Source organism: Carlito syrichta, unplaced genomic scaffold, assembly GCF_000164805.1.
Source record: "Carlito syrichta isolate Samal-C Ts95f unplaced genomic scaffold, Tarsius_syrichta-2.0.1 Scaffold309108, whole genome shotgun sequence".
In the NCBI taxonomy this organism is placed as follows: Eukaryota; Metazoa; Chordata; class Mammalia; order Primates; family Tarsiidae; genus Carlito; species Carlito syrichta.
In genome coordinates, this window is record NW_007253204.1 from 460,948 (window position 1) to 475,428 (window position 14,481).

At 43.7% G+C, this 14,481-nt stretch overlaps 1 protein-coding gene across 1 annotated transcript; it reads left to right on the forward strand.

Moving 5' to 3' along the window:
- Positions 1-11,046: 11,046 nt before the first annotated feature.
- On the forward strand, positions 11,047-11,661 carry TIFAB (TIFA inhibitor). The gene has a single exon (XM_008066794.1). The coding sequence runs from the start codon at positions 11,047-11,049 to the stop codon at positions 11,659-11,661; it is 615 nt and encodes a 204-aa protein (XP_008064985.1).
- Positions 11,662-14,481: the final 2,820 nt, after the last annotated feature.

Consider the following 14,481-nt stretch of genomic DNA (forward strand, 5'->3'; position numbering starts at 1 on the left):
GGCTCCGGCGATCCTTTCCGCTTCAGCCTTCCAAGTAGCTGGAACTACAGGCGCACACTACCACGCCCAGCTAATTTTTGATTTATTGTAGAGATGAGGTCTCACCAAGTTGCCCAGGCGAGTCTCGAACCCACGGGCTCAGGCAATCCATTCACCTCAACCTCCCCAAGCGAGGGATTACAGGCTGAGCCACCAAGCCCGGCATCATATACTTTAATTATACATACATTTAAAAATGTCATTATCATTGCTATTGTTTCATATAGTCAATATTCACTTTGATTTATGTGAATATATCCATTTCCTTTGCTCTTCATTTTTTTCCACATTTCTGTGCTTCCACTTGGGATCATTTTTCTTCTGTCTGAAGAACACTAGGATTTATTTTAGTGTAGGTGTACTGTTAACAGATTCTTCAGTTTTTGTCTGTCTGAAAATGTCTTCATTTTTGAAAGGTTCTTTACCTTGATATAGAATTCTACTGGCAGCCATTTTAGAACAAAATGTCTTCAGCAAACTAGAGATAGGGGAACATATCCTTAATCTGAAAAAGAATATTTGTTAAAAAAAAACAAAAAAAACTTCAGCTAACATCATACTTAATGGTGAGAAACTAGAAAATTCCTCACTAAGATTAGGATGTCCCTTTTCATCACTCCTTTTCAACATTATACTAGCTGATGAAATAAGATATGTCCTACCTGATGAAATAAGACAAGAAAATTAAATAAAAGGTAAACATACTGGGAAAGAAGGAAGGGAAAAAACTGTCTTTATTTGCAGATGACATAATTGTCCACATAGAAAATGCAAAATAACTGATGGAAAACTCTTGGAACTAATAAATGATTACAGAAACATCTCAGAATACAAGATTAATGTATAAAATTCAATTACTTTCCTATGTACCCACAATGAGCAAGCAGAATTCTAAATTTTAAAAAATACAATATCATGTACCTTCGTATAAAAAAATTAAATCTAGGTTGCCCACTCTCACCCCTCTTGTTCAATATTGTGTTGGAAGTCCTAGCTCGGACAATTAGACAAGAGAAGGAAATCAGGGGTATCCAAATAGGAAAAGAGGAAGTCAAGTTATCCCTCTTTGCTGATGATATGACCCTATACCTTGAAAATACAAGAGAATTTGTCAAAAACCTTCTTGTACTGATAAAGGACTTTGGCAAAGTCTCAGGATATAAAATAAATATGCAAAAGGCAGTTGCATTCCTATACACCAACAATAAGCAGGCAGAGACGCAAATAAAAAGTACAATCCCATTCACAATAGCCACCAAAAAAATGAAATACCTTGGCATCTTCCTAACCAGAGAAGTGAAAGACCTTTGCAATGAGAATTACAAAACACTGCTCAAAGAAATCCAAGAAGACACAAAAAAATGGGAAAATATTCCATGTTCATGAATAGGAAGAATCAACATTGTTATGATGTCCATCCCACCAAAGGCAATCTACAGATTCAACGCAATACCCATTAAGTCACCAACATCTTTCTTCTCAGATCTGGAAACGACAATACAGAAATTCATATGGAAACATAAACTACCACCAATAGTCAAAACAATCCTTAGCAAAAGAAACAAAGCAGGAGGTATCACACTTCCAGACTTCAAACTTTACTATAAGGCTACAGTAATCAAAACAGCCTGGTATTGGTACAAGAACAGGCACATAGACCAATAGAACAGGACAGAGGTTCCAGAAACAAAGCCTCAATTCCTCAACCACTTCATCTTTGACAAAGCTTCCAACAACAACCACTGGGGAGAGGAGAACCTATTCAATAAATGGTGCTGGGAAAACTGGCTGACCACATGCAGAAGATTGAAACAGGACCCCTACCTATCACCATACACAAAAATTAACTCTAAATGGATCAAAGACCTAAACGTAAAACCTCAAACTATAAGAATCTTAGAAAGCACAAGAGATACCCTTATTTCCAGAAATTGGAACTGGTAACCAATTCCTATTTAGAACCCTAAAGGATAATACCTTAAGAAATAAGACAGGCAAGTGGGACCTCATCAAATTAATGAGCTTCTGCAAAACAAAAGAAATCATCAAGAGAGCAGGGAGACAGTCCACTGAATGGGAAAAAATATTTGCCCACTATATATCTGACAAAGGCCTAACATCTAGGATCTACAAGGAACTTAAATGCACTGAAAGGAAAAAAACAAACAGCCCCTTTAAAAAGTGAGCAAAATACATGAATATACACTTCTCAAAAGGAGATAAATGGGCAGCCAACAGACACATGAGAAAATGCTCAGCCTCACTCATCATCAGAGAAATGCATATCAAAACTACATTGAGATACCACCTAACCCCAGTAAGAATGGCCATCATTAATAAAACAAACAAAGATGCTGGCGAGGATGTGAAAAAAAAGGAACACTTCTACACTGCTGGTGGGAATGCAGACTAGTACAACCTCTTTGGAAGAAAGTGTGGCGATTTCTGAAAGAACTAGAAATTGACCTTCCATATGACCCAGCAATTCCCCTATAGGGAATATACCCGAAGAAACTCAAATTATTCTACAAGAAAGATACCTGTACATGTATGTTTGTTGCAGCTCTATTCACAATAGCAAAAACATGGAACCAACCGTGTTGCCCATCGAAGCTGGACTGGATTTTTAAAATGTGGTACATGTACACAATAGAAGGACAAATATATGGATTTTGCAGCAACTTGGATGGATTTGAAGTCAATCATACTCAGTGATTTATCACAGAAACAAAGAACTGAGTTCCATATGTTCTCACTCATAAACTGACCTTGAACAATTACAATGCTATAAGAAAGCGATTGGCAGTAGTGGGAAACTGTGAGGGGGGGGTGAGATTGGCAGTCAAGGGAAACTGCTAGGGGAGGGAGGGGTGTACCTCATCAACAAGGTTACCTGCATGATCAATGTTTATATACCTAACCCTGAAATGTACCCCGCATCTTTAAATAAAAATTGAAAAGAAAAAAAATTAGGTATAAATTTAACACAACATGTACAAGATCTATATTAGGAAAACTATAAAACTATGATAAAATAAATTAAAGACAAATAAGTAGAGAGCTACTCCATCTTTATGAATTAGAAGATTCAAAAGTGTCAGGATGTCAGTTCTTCCCACATTTGCTTATACATTCAATGCAATCCCAACCAAAATATTAGCAAGTTATTTTGTGCCCATTAACAAACTCATTCTAAAGTTTATGTAGAGAGATAAACAACCCAAAAGAGCTAATACAACATTAAAGGAGAAGTCGAAGGACTGATATTATTCAACTTCAAGACTTACTATAAAGCTACAATAGTCAAGTTATTATGGTATTGATGAAGAACAGACAAATAGATTAATGGTACAAAGTAAAGAGCCCAGAAACAAATAGAGTCAGCCATCTTTGACAAGGCAGCAAAGGAAACACACAGGGAAAAAAGAATAGTTTTTCCAGCAAATGGTGCTGAAACACCTAAGCATCTATATGAAAAAAAAAGAAAGAAAGAAAGAAAAGAAAAGAAAAAAGTAAAAGAAAATAAAAGAAAGAATCTGGGTATCTAGATGCAGATCTCACACCCTTCACAAAAAATTTACTCAAAATGCATCATAGATCTAAAATGTAAATGTCAAACTATAAAAATCTTAGAAAATAATATAGGAGAAAATCTAGATAATCTTGAGCCTTGGGATGACTTTTTTGATATGACACCAAGTCACAGTCTATGGAAGAAACAATTCATTAGCTAGACTTCATTAAAATTAAAATTTTCTGTTCGATGATGGACACTTTTAAGAGAACAAGAAGACAAGCCATAGACTGGGAGAAACTATTTATAAAAAAAAAGTATCCGGTAAAGGAATATTATTCAATGCATATAAAGAACTCTTAAAATTCAACAATAAGAAAAAAAGCAACCTAATTTTAAAATGGTCAAATAATCTAAACACCTCATCAAAGAAGATGTTCAGATAGCATATAAGCATGCTAAAATATGCTCAACCACATATGGGATTAGAAAATTGCAATTTAAAATAATAATGAGATACCACTATATACCTATTAGGATGGTGAAAACCCAAACATGGACATCACCAAATGCTGACAAGGATGAGGAGCACCAGGAACTCTCATTTGTAGCTGGCGGGAGTGCAAAATGATACAGCCACTTTGGAGGACAGTTTGGCAGTTTCTTACAAAACTAAACATACTCTTACCATGTGATCCAGCAATGGTGCTCCTTGGTATTTACCCAAATTAGCTGAAAATTTATGGTTGCAAAAAAACCTGTACACAGATGTTTATAGCAGCTTTATTCATAATTGTCAAAACTTGGAAGCAACCAAGATATCTATCAGTAGGTGAATGGATAAACAAACTTTGATAAATCAGACAGTGAATATTTTCAGTTCTAAAAAGAAATAGTCATGAAATACATAGAGGAAACTTAAATGCATATTACTAAGGTACAGAGCCAATCTGAAAAGGCTATATCTTGCATGATTCCACCTATATAACATTTTGGAAAAAGGCAAAACTATGGAGACAATAAAAAGATCACTAGTTGCCAGGGATAGGGGAAGAGAGAGACAGGGAATTGTGGCAAACAGAGGATTTGGGGGGCAATGACATGATTCTGTATAATTTCCTTAGAGCGAATGTACAAATCATAAGTTTACAATCTGACAAATCTTTTTCTGTCTGTATACACTTTGTCACCATATATTTTCATTTCAGAAAATTCTTTCATGTTGTTCTTCAGCTGTCATTGTTGAATTTTGTCTTCCCAAAATTCATGTATTGAGGAATTCCCAGTTCCACAAAATGTGATGTGTAACTTTATATGGAAATGGGGTCTTTTTTTTTTTTTGAGATGGGGTCTAGCTATGTTCCCCAGGCTGGTTTCGAACTCCTGGGCTCAAACAATCCTCCTGCCTCAGCCTTCCAAAATGCTGGATTACAGGCATAAGCTATCACACCCAGCCTGGACATAGGATCTTTACAGAGGTCATCAAGTTAAACTGAGATCATTAAGGTAAGTCCTAAGTCAATATGACTAGTGTCTTCATAAAAAGGGGAAGTTTGGAGATAGGTATACAGGAGAAACACCATGTGAGGATGAAGACAGAGATCAGGACCTTCACCCTGCTTCCTCTGTTCTGAACATTTATGCCCTCCCTTAAACTCTAGTTGATGTCTAGAGAACTCTGACATTAGTCACACATCCCTGCCTGCCACCGGGGCTCCCCAAGGAAATCAGCTCTTCCCTGAGATGGGAACTGTATCTGCCCCTGGAGTGAACCAAGCATTAACCTCAGGCTGCCTCTCTGGGTTCCATGTTTTCTACCAGGTGTCTGAGTTTCAGCACACTAGGCCAGATGTATGGGAGAGGCCTGTCCTCAGGAAGTGTACAGTCAGAATCACACTTAGGATGTAAGCATTGCCACTGGGGGCTCAGGGAGACTTGGGCAGAAAGGCACAGATGGGAGAGGCTCTGTGAGTGTTCTGGGAGAGATTCCTGGAGGAAGGAGGCCCTAGAGCCAACCCATAACCTTACGGCTAGACCAGAGAGGCAGTTAAAGCTCTGGGCTTTGGTGTCAGTCATATCTGGATTCAAATTCTGTGTCTTTCTCTTAGTAACTAACCCATCCTGGGTAAATCCTTTCACCTGTAAAAAATGGTGATAGTAGGAACCATCTATTTTGAAGGATTGTTGTGAGACTTCAGGGATAAAAAAGCATTAAAGTACATAGGCATGGTGCCTGGCACACAGAGCAGACTCAACAAATGGGAGCCAACACACATAATTAATGGTGAGACTTCAGCTCCAGCTGTGGAATATGTTGTAACAGACTCGCCTTCCCACTAAGAGCAACTATAAAAAATTGGATCTGAAATAGGTCTGTTTGAAGGCATTGGAGAGCAACAAAGCAGTCAGGACTTGAGGGCCAAGATCTCAGTGAAAAGGAAAACCCGTTAATTTAAGTCTGGCATGCTACCCTTCTTCCCCAGGAGACATTTGCTAACTCAAAGGTGACACAGGCCTAGAGGCTGAGCAGAAAGTAGCAGCTGAGAGCCATCGGGGTTTCATTGGACAGGGGAGAAACAAATTGGAGCTCAGGTCTCAAAAGTCCAAGAGCCTAGATAAAAAGAGAATCATAGAGAAGTGAGTTAGTTCGCCATTGTGTTCCACCATTAAGGTGACATCTGCTGATTTCAGAGCTAGTTGGAATGAGAGGCTGAAAAGCCAAGTAAAAGCAAGAGCTGACAGGTTAAGAAACTAAGCAGAGCTTTGGGCTGTTTCATGGCACTGGAGAGACCAAAATTGGAGTCCAGGACCAGACAGAGAAGAAGGGCCCAGTTAAACATTCCAGGATTTCAACTAAGACCTCATAGAATAGACCTAGGACTAAGGGGAAACCAAAATAGACCAGACCTTGAGAAGCCTGAAACCCCCCTCAAGTGACATCAATCTCTCTCCTCCAACTGCCTTCTAGAAGAAAATGAAGTATTTGCAAGACAAAGTTAATATCATATAGGAATGCCTACAACTTTTTGTTAACAATGTTCCATAATTAATTTAAAAATGACCAGGCATGCTAAGATACAGGACGAACTATTCAAAAAAAAAAAAACGAAAGAAAAAAAAAACAAACAAACAGAAGCAATCTCATTAGGTATATCCAAAAAACCAAAAAGTCCTGAATATGAATGTTCACAGCAATTTTATTCCTTTAGGCAAAAACTAGAAACAACCTAATGTTCAACAGCAGAAAAATGGGCAAACAAATTGTATAATATGTATGTGAGGGGGGACCATCCCCCAAATGGAATTTATTTATAAAAAATATGTATTTATTCCTACATGTTTAAAGTTCAGTCACCTTCAAAATACTCTTAGTTTAATACAATACGCCTATCAAGATTGTTTTTCCACTGCTCAGAACAGTTTTTAAACTCGTCAATTTTAATGTCTTTTAGTGCTTCTGCTGGTTTTTTGTTTCACCTCCTCCACACTGGCAGAACACTTCCCTTTAAGGACTTTTATCACTAAAAAGAAGAAGAAGAAGAAGAAGAAGAAGAGGAGGAGGAGGAGAAGGAGGAGGAGGAAGAGGAAGAGGAAGGAGGAGGAGGAGGAGAAAAAAGTCACTCAGAGTGAGATCGGGTGAATAGGGAAGGGAAGGCAGGGCACAGGGATCACGCCGGTTTTGGTCAAAAACTGCTACACACTCAGCATGGTGTTGGCAAGTGCATTTGTAAATCACCCTGTCACGAAATGGGCAGATGTGTTGAAAAAATCCCCCCAAAAAAGAAATTCCCTAAAACCAAATGCAGGCAAATACAACAACTCCAGCTACTGATGCCAATGGGTTCCTAAAACACTTACGCAGCAGAGAAAGTATGTACTACAAGGGATCCACCCTCCAGAAAACAATTCCGTTTTTTGGGATCCCTCTTTTGTACAATGAAGCACAATACAGTAGTAGAAAAGAGAATGAACTAAAGATGCACACAATGATGTAAATGAATCTCACAAAAAATTACTTGGAGCAAAAGAAACCAGACACAAAAGGTACAGACTTTATGGTTCCATTTATATAAAGTACAAGAACAGGTACAACTAAACCATGCCAGTTTATAGAAGTTAGAATAGTGAATTATCTGTGCAGAGAGGTATCAACTGTTGTATTTGTCTGCTAGGGCTTCTGTAACAAAGTACCACAAAGCTGGGTGGCTTCAACAACAAAAATTATTGTCTTAGGACTCTGGAGACTAGAAGTCCACGGTCAAGGTTTTGACATGGTTGGTCTCATCTGTCGGCTATGTGAGAGAGAATCTGTTCCATGTCTGTATCCTAGCTTCTGGTGATTTGTTGGCACTCTTTGACATTCTGGGCCACAAGGATCACCCATGAGGGGTAAGTAGTGGGCTTGGGGACAATGAGGCAGACTAGGGAGGGGTAGCCTGACCTGCACACTCATCTGCATACCGCCCAAGAGGCTCCAGGACAACCAGGGTTGGATGGGAGAAGGAGAATGAATTATAGTGTTGACTCATAAGTGACCTTGGACCTGGAATGGCCCCTCTTAGGGCCATATAAGATGCGCACATGACTTGTGTCACCTTGGCAGGTTGATAGGCAATGCAGATGACACAAACACATGGGTGGACTGTGAAGGGTTAGCACCATCACAACATCCAGTCACTTCCAGGGTGGCTAGAGCCCACAGAGCTGGGCAAGCATCCTCTTCACCTCTTGCAGACCAGCAGAGCCAGGGTGTGGGCACAAGAGTTGGCCTTCTTGCTGGTCCTTTGCAGGAGAGAACACCTGTCATGAATGGCCATTCATTATTTCCCCTCTCCTGAGGCCCTGCCCTTTCCTGAGATACTCAGAAGACTGCCATGTTGCCTTCAACTTCCTCAGCCAACTCCTGTCCAGACAGTATGAGCTCCTCAGTTTCCCACGTGAAGTATAGACTCTACTGCCCAGTAGCCTTCTGTCCAAAAAACTCTTGTTTCTAGCAAGCCTGGGCTGTTTTTTCCCCTGTTTTGTATCCTGAGTGCAGGTTTCAAGGTTCCTAGGGGTGGTGTAGGAGAGACTGGTAGAACTGAAACTCAGGAGGGTATGCCACCCATCGGGAAGCCCCTCTTAGAAAGAGTTGCATGCTGGAATTTCTAATCCTCTCAGCAGTAGGGTTGCACTTCTGCAATGAAAAATTACACTTTCGCTGTCTTTCTTAAGGGAAAAAGGAAGAAAGCAACAAAACTGAACCATGTGCTGACGCATCCCGTTCCTGAACCACAGCCATAAAAGGGCCTCTCTGGCCCTCCCTTCCAGACCAACCCACTCCCTCCTGAAAGCTCACAGCTGCAGTGCTAGCCAGCTCTGCCCTAGCAAAAAGGTAGGTGGAGGTCAGAAGGACCTGAACCCATGGGGTGAGGAGAAAGCCTGGTGGGACTGGGAGGATGGTCCTCTCTAGACATACCCCAGAATGTTTTCCTCTTGCCTCCCCCCCAAGGCAGGATTCAGAGGACTGGGTTCTCTTTGCCCAAAACAACTGGGATCCAAGAGACGCACGACAGCCTCTCTTGGTTCGGCTCCACTCTGGCAAGTGATTTCTGTCAGTTCTGGGTCGCCCAGTGGAGCAAAGCCTGAGATCCCACAGGGCAGCAGTGAATCCTTCTCTCTAAAGGATTCTTTCAGGGCCCCTAGACCATGAGATTGGATTCTGGGAGTGAGCTCTGAGTTCCTAGCCAGGACCAAGGGCACAGATCCTCAGCCCAGCTGTCCTGGGCTCAGCCTATATCCCACGCCTCAGGAAGAGGCTTTCTGTGGCTGGGTAAAGAGGGAGGTATTGGCAGAGGCATATGTGTGCCTGTGCATTGAGAAAAAAGGGGTGTTCTGAGGGGAGCACCCCTGCCTCTCAGACTGGAAGGTCCCTACTACAGCCTACTTCATCCAGAAAGCAAGACAGGGAGAGAATTTGGGACTCAGAAAGACATTGTGTGTGCTCCACTTGAGATAGGCTCCCTATCACACAGCCTTTAAGGACCCGGCTCCCATCTGTGGTCTATCTGGACTTGATTTCCCCATGTGTGTGGGCCTCTCCTCCTTTGGCTACCTGATAAATGTGCCCCCATACACTGTGGTCAGGCACTGTCTGTACTGGGCAGTGAGACACAGGGCAGCACTGAAGCTCAGACCACACCCAGCTCTCAGGAGGCCTTGGGGAGACAAGAGCTCAGGGAAGACAGGACAAGGGCCCAGAGAATTCTGGCGTGAATGTGGACTGAAAGGATGGATTGGCCAGGTGAGAATCCGCTGTGGGCTTCCTTCTTCTGTTTCCTTCCATGGCTCCCAGTGCTAGAAGTGCCAGTCTCCTATATTACAGAAATACCTATATAACAGAAATCTAAAAGTTAGGGAGGGTGGGTGGTATGCACTACTCACAGAGTGTGGGAGAGACTAAGCTAGTGCTAGAGTCAGTGGACCTGACTTTCCACTGCAGCAGGATTCTCCCTGCTGTGGGGGTCAGAGGGCAGAGAAAGCTTACCTCCCCCAGGGAAAGGAACTTCCTAGAAGAGGTATCATTTGAATCTGGCCTTGAAAGCTGAGCAGTATTTGGGCACAGAGTCTGGGATGGGAGATGAGTTCCTAACAGAGAAATAACATGAGCAAAACCTGGTGCCTGGCAAGTGTAAAATTAATTATTCAAATCCACTCAGCCCTTGCTTCCTGTTGATGGTGGTGGCCACATGGGATTGGTGGATGTGGCAGAGAGTGTGTGTTCCTCAAATTCATTCAGGAACAAAGCTAACCATTTTAAGTGGCCTTCCTGCAAGTGCCCATAGGAAGCATTTGAAAAATGCCAGCTGTGTTTATTCTTCATGGAGGTTTCCAGGTAGCCTTTCTAGTGTCCAGGACCAGGCTGAGCTTCCTTCTTCTGTGTCTTTCCATGGTTCCTGGTGCTAGAAGTGCCAGTCTCCTCTACTGGCTGGGTGTCTCGAGAGCAAGGGTTTGGTCCCGAGACCCTGAACCAGGCCCTGAACCAACTGCATTTGCTTTTTCCCAGCAACTGGTTCAGGGCCTGGCTCAAAGGAGGGCTCAGCAAGGGTTTGTTGTATGACTGTCAGATACAAGGAAGGTATAGACGTTTCTTTCCTATGAAGTAGGGCCAAATAGTCTCCAAATGACCAATAGATCAGCAAAACTCCACCCTGCAAGCCAGTATGCCTTATCCCTTGAATAGACAAGGATGAACAAACCTATATAACAGAAATCTAAAAGTCAGGGAGTGTGGGTGGCATGTACTACTCACAGAGTGCGGGAGAGTCTAAGCTAGTTCTAGAGTCAGTGGACCTGACCTTCCACATCAATTTCATCTTTGGCTCCATCCTGGTTTAGGCAGAATGGCTCTGTTTGGTTGAATGCGGTGGAGGGTTGCTGCGGTAGGCAAGTATGCCCGGGCTCAGGGAGTCACACAATTGTGTCTGTGTTCCATCCTTCCCAGGATTTTGTCCATGGAGAGGCCCCTCACGGTCTTGCGGGTGAGCCTGCACCACCCCACGTTGGGCCCAGCTGCCTTCGCCAATGTCCCGCCACAACTGCAGCATGACGCCAGCCCCCTACTGGTCGGGCGCGGGCAGGATGCCCACCTCCAGCTGCAGCTCCCCCACCTTTCCCGTCGACACCTGTCCCTGGAGCCCTACCTGGAGAAGGGCAATGCTCAGCTGGTTTTCTGCCTCAAGGCCCTGAGCCGCAAGGGCTGTGTGTGGGTTAACGGGCTGATGCTGAGGTACCTGGAGCAGGTCCCCCTGAGAATCATCAACAGGGTCTTCTTCTGTGGCGTCCAGATGCTGGTCCACATAGAGGAAGGCACCTCCCTCGAGGCCTTTGTCTGCTGCTTCCATCTCAGCCCCTCACCCCTGATTTACAGACCCGAGGCCGAGGAGACTGACGAATGGGAAAGCATCCCCCAAAAGCATCCTCCCCCAGGTTCAGAGGAGCAGACGCCAGGTCACTTGGCGTTTCTCTACAGCCCTTCCCAGACTCGGGACAGCCCTCTCCAGCCAAGCCATGAAGGAGGAACAGAAATACAACTCCAAAGGGAGTCCCCAAATGGTGCACTCTGCTAGCCCCGCCACTGAGAACGAGGCTGTGCCGGAACAGAACTTGAAATGTTCGAGAGTCATCATGCAAGGCCTGCGGGCCGCCTGGCTCATAATGAACCAATTTTGCAAACACCGAGCAGCCCGGGGTAGAGAAGCGCCCTCCATGGCCAGAGCTATGCAAGGTAATGGGAACTTCATATACTTTTAGAGGCCCTGAGGGGTTCTGGGGAGCCTCTCTCAGCGTTTCCTCACATTTCCCGCTCTTGTCTGACTAGGAGTTACTTTATGTTGCTCATTTCGTGTGCTGCTTAAGAGCGGGAGTTTGAGGTTGCACCAGGAATGCATGGACACATGTAACAATTATGTCTGTGGTAGCTCGGGGTTACCTTCAGCTTTCAAATACCCACAGGCACTCGGGGCTTAGGGAGGCCTGTGTTTAATAAACTGCAAGTATTTCATTAAGCTGGCATACCCAATAGGATTCCCTGATCCCCAGATGGGCCGCATGCACGCCACGTTGTCATGCAGAGGCTGGGGCGGGAACCATAGAAGTGGTGTAAGAGGAAATTGGAAAGGTGGGGGCTCACATTTTTGGAGAGGATGCAGGCAGACTTCGGGGCTTTCAGAGGATAGGAGCTGGGAGCTGGGCCTGCCTGGAAGTTCATTGTCACTACCATCCTCCTCATCCTCGGACCCCTCATTCTCTACCACTTCTAGATGAAAACCTTGGCTGACTGGAGGGCAAAGGTCTTCAGGAAATGAGTCGGTGGGGCAGAAGGTTTTGCCTGATGTTGGGGCTCAGAAAACAATACCCCAAAATGAAGGCCTTGGCAGCCTCAGAGGAAAAAGTTTGTCTCTGATCTTCTCCTGTTCTATCTCTCAGTCTCATTCTCTCCCAAGGCTAGCCATAGAAACTAGAACCCGTTTTTCCCCAAGATGGGTCATAGAAATGAGAGCCCCTTTTCCCCAAAGCCAGCTAGAAAAATCTAAAAATATTACTCTGACTTTCCCTCTGCCTTTCTGTGTAGACTAGCCATAAAGAAATTATCTGACCTACCCTGTTTAACTGTAGGTCATAAGACCTCCATTACAGAGAGGGTCCCGCTCCACACCCATGCTCAGAGAAGCCAAGAAGAATCTAGACAGACAGGCCTTGCTGTGCTTCCCCACTCAGACTATTAGCATTCTATCATACCTTTTCTGTTCAATCGTATTTTTACATGATTGCCTGTACTGTGTTGAACCTAAGCATAAAAATGTACAGTTTCCTCTGGACCCTTGTGTCTTCATTTTGAAGACTCCATGTACACATGTTAAATATATTTCTATGACTTTTCTAAAAAAAAAAGAATTCAGTCCAACAGTTATTTCGCTCAGGGTGGGTGATATACCAATGGGGGATGGCAGTCTTTCTAAATAATAGACTAGTAAGCAACCAGGTGGGCCAAAGATGGGAGAATTTTCTCAGTGAACAGGGGGAGCAGCCAATTCCCATGCCATCCCAAGAGAGGAGAGTATGGTTTAGAAACAGTGTTCACCCATGTGACAGAGAGGAGTATCTACAAACACAGATGGTCATCAAGATCCCAGACTGCTCTCCAGGGTACCCAGGGCACTGAGGGCACGGCATGGCCTGCCAGCTGACTCACATCCCCGGGTCAGTAGCCACCTCCAATACTTTCCATTTCCAAGAAGAAAGACCCTTTGCACTCAGAGCAGGCTACCAGGAGGCTTAACTTCACTTGTGGGCCATAAGCACCTTCTCCATGAGGAAGACAGTAGTGGAGACGACTCAGGCTTGGCCTGGCTTGGGAAGCTTCTCCACCAAGGAGGATGAGGCAGATACACTCAAATCACAGCTGCAAGGCAAGGAGAGCAAGGCCCTCCAGAGAAGAGCTGTGCAATGCTATGACTGGCCTCTTGGGACCCCTAAGGCAATCCCTCACTTATTCATTCAAAAACCCTCTACCTTGTGCCAGATGTATGCAAAGCCCCAGAAGTCAGAGTGAACAAGGCAGACAAAGTCCCTGCCCTCAGGGAGCTTACATTGTACTCAGGAAAGTCAAGCTTTTAGGAGTAAATTGCTTATCTGATCACCTCTGTGATTGGTGCTGTAGTCATCATATTTCTCTCTTTCCTCCAGTTGGGTTTAATGTTAGCTCTATATTAAGTGACCTTGTCTGTTGACTGCTACTGTGTGCTGGGTGCTAGAGGCATTGCCTCGTTTAATTCTCATAGCACCCCAGATAGACAATGGTATTGACCACATTTTACAGACAAGGAAACCAAGACTCCGAAAGGTTAAATAGCTTGTCCAACATTGCACCATCACTACCTGTGTGATCTTAGGCAAGTGACTTAGCCCTCCCTTCAGAAAATGGGTAAGGTACCTACCTGCTAGAGTGGTGATGATGGTCTTAGGAGGTGACAGTAGTCAGTGTAGTCAGTGCCTGGCACACACTTAATAAGTGTTAATTACTATCATAAGACCTGAGAGAGGGAACCTAATAGGTGTAGATCAAGGGCTCACAATCAACATGGAGCTAAGGATGGTTTAATCCCCAGGAAACTGGCTCCAGATCCTATGGGCTTCCCCATACTCTGTAATCCCCTGACTAAGGAACTCACTATAATCATGGACCTGGTGGGCAACCAGTAGGGAATTTCTACCTGTCCTTTGCATCAGAAGGCTCAAGAGACAGGGTTTGTAGAAGGAGAGATGGGCCATAGAGGAAAAGTCATGTGTAGTTTGATTTGGTGAAGTCCACGGTTCTGAAACTGCCTTTATATTCTAAACACTAAAGGCAACTAAGATCCCTCACAGACAAAAGTGTTCCCAAAGAC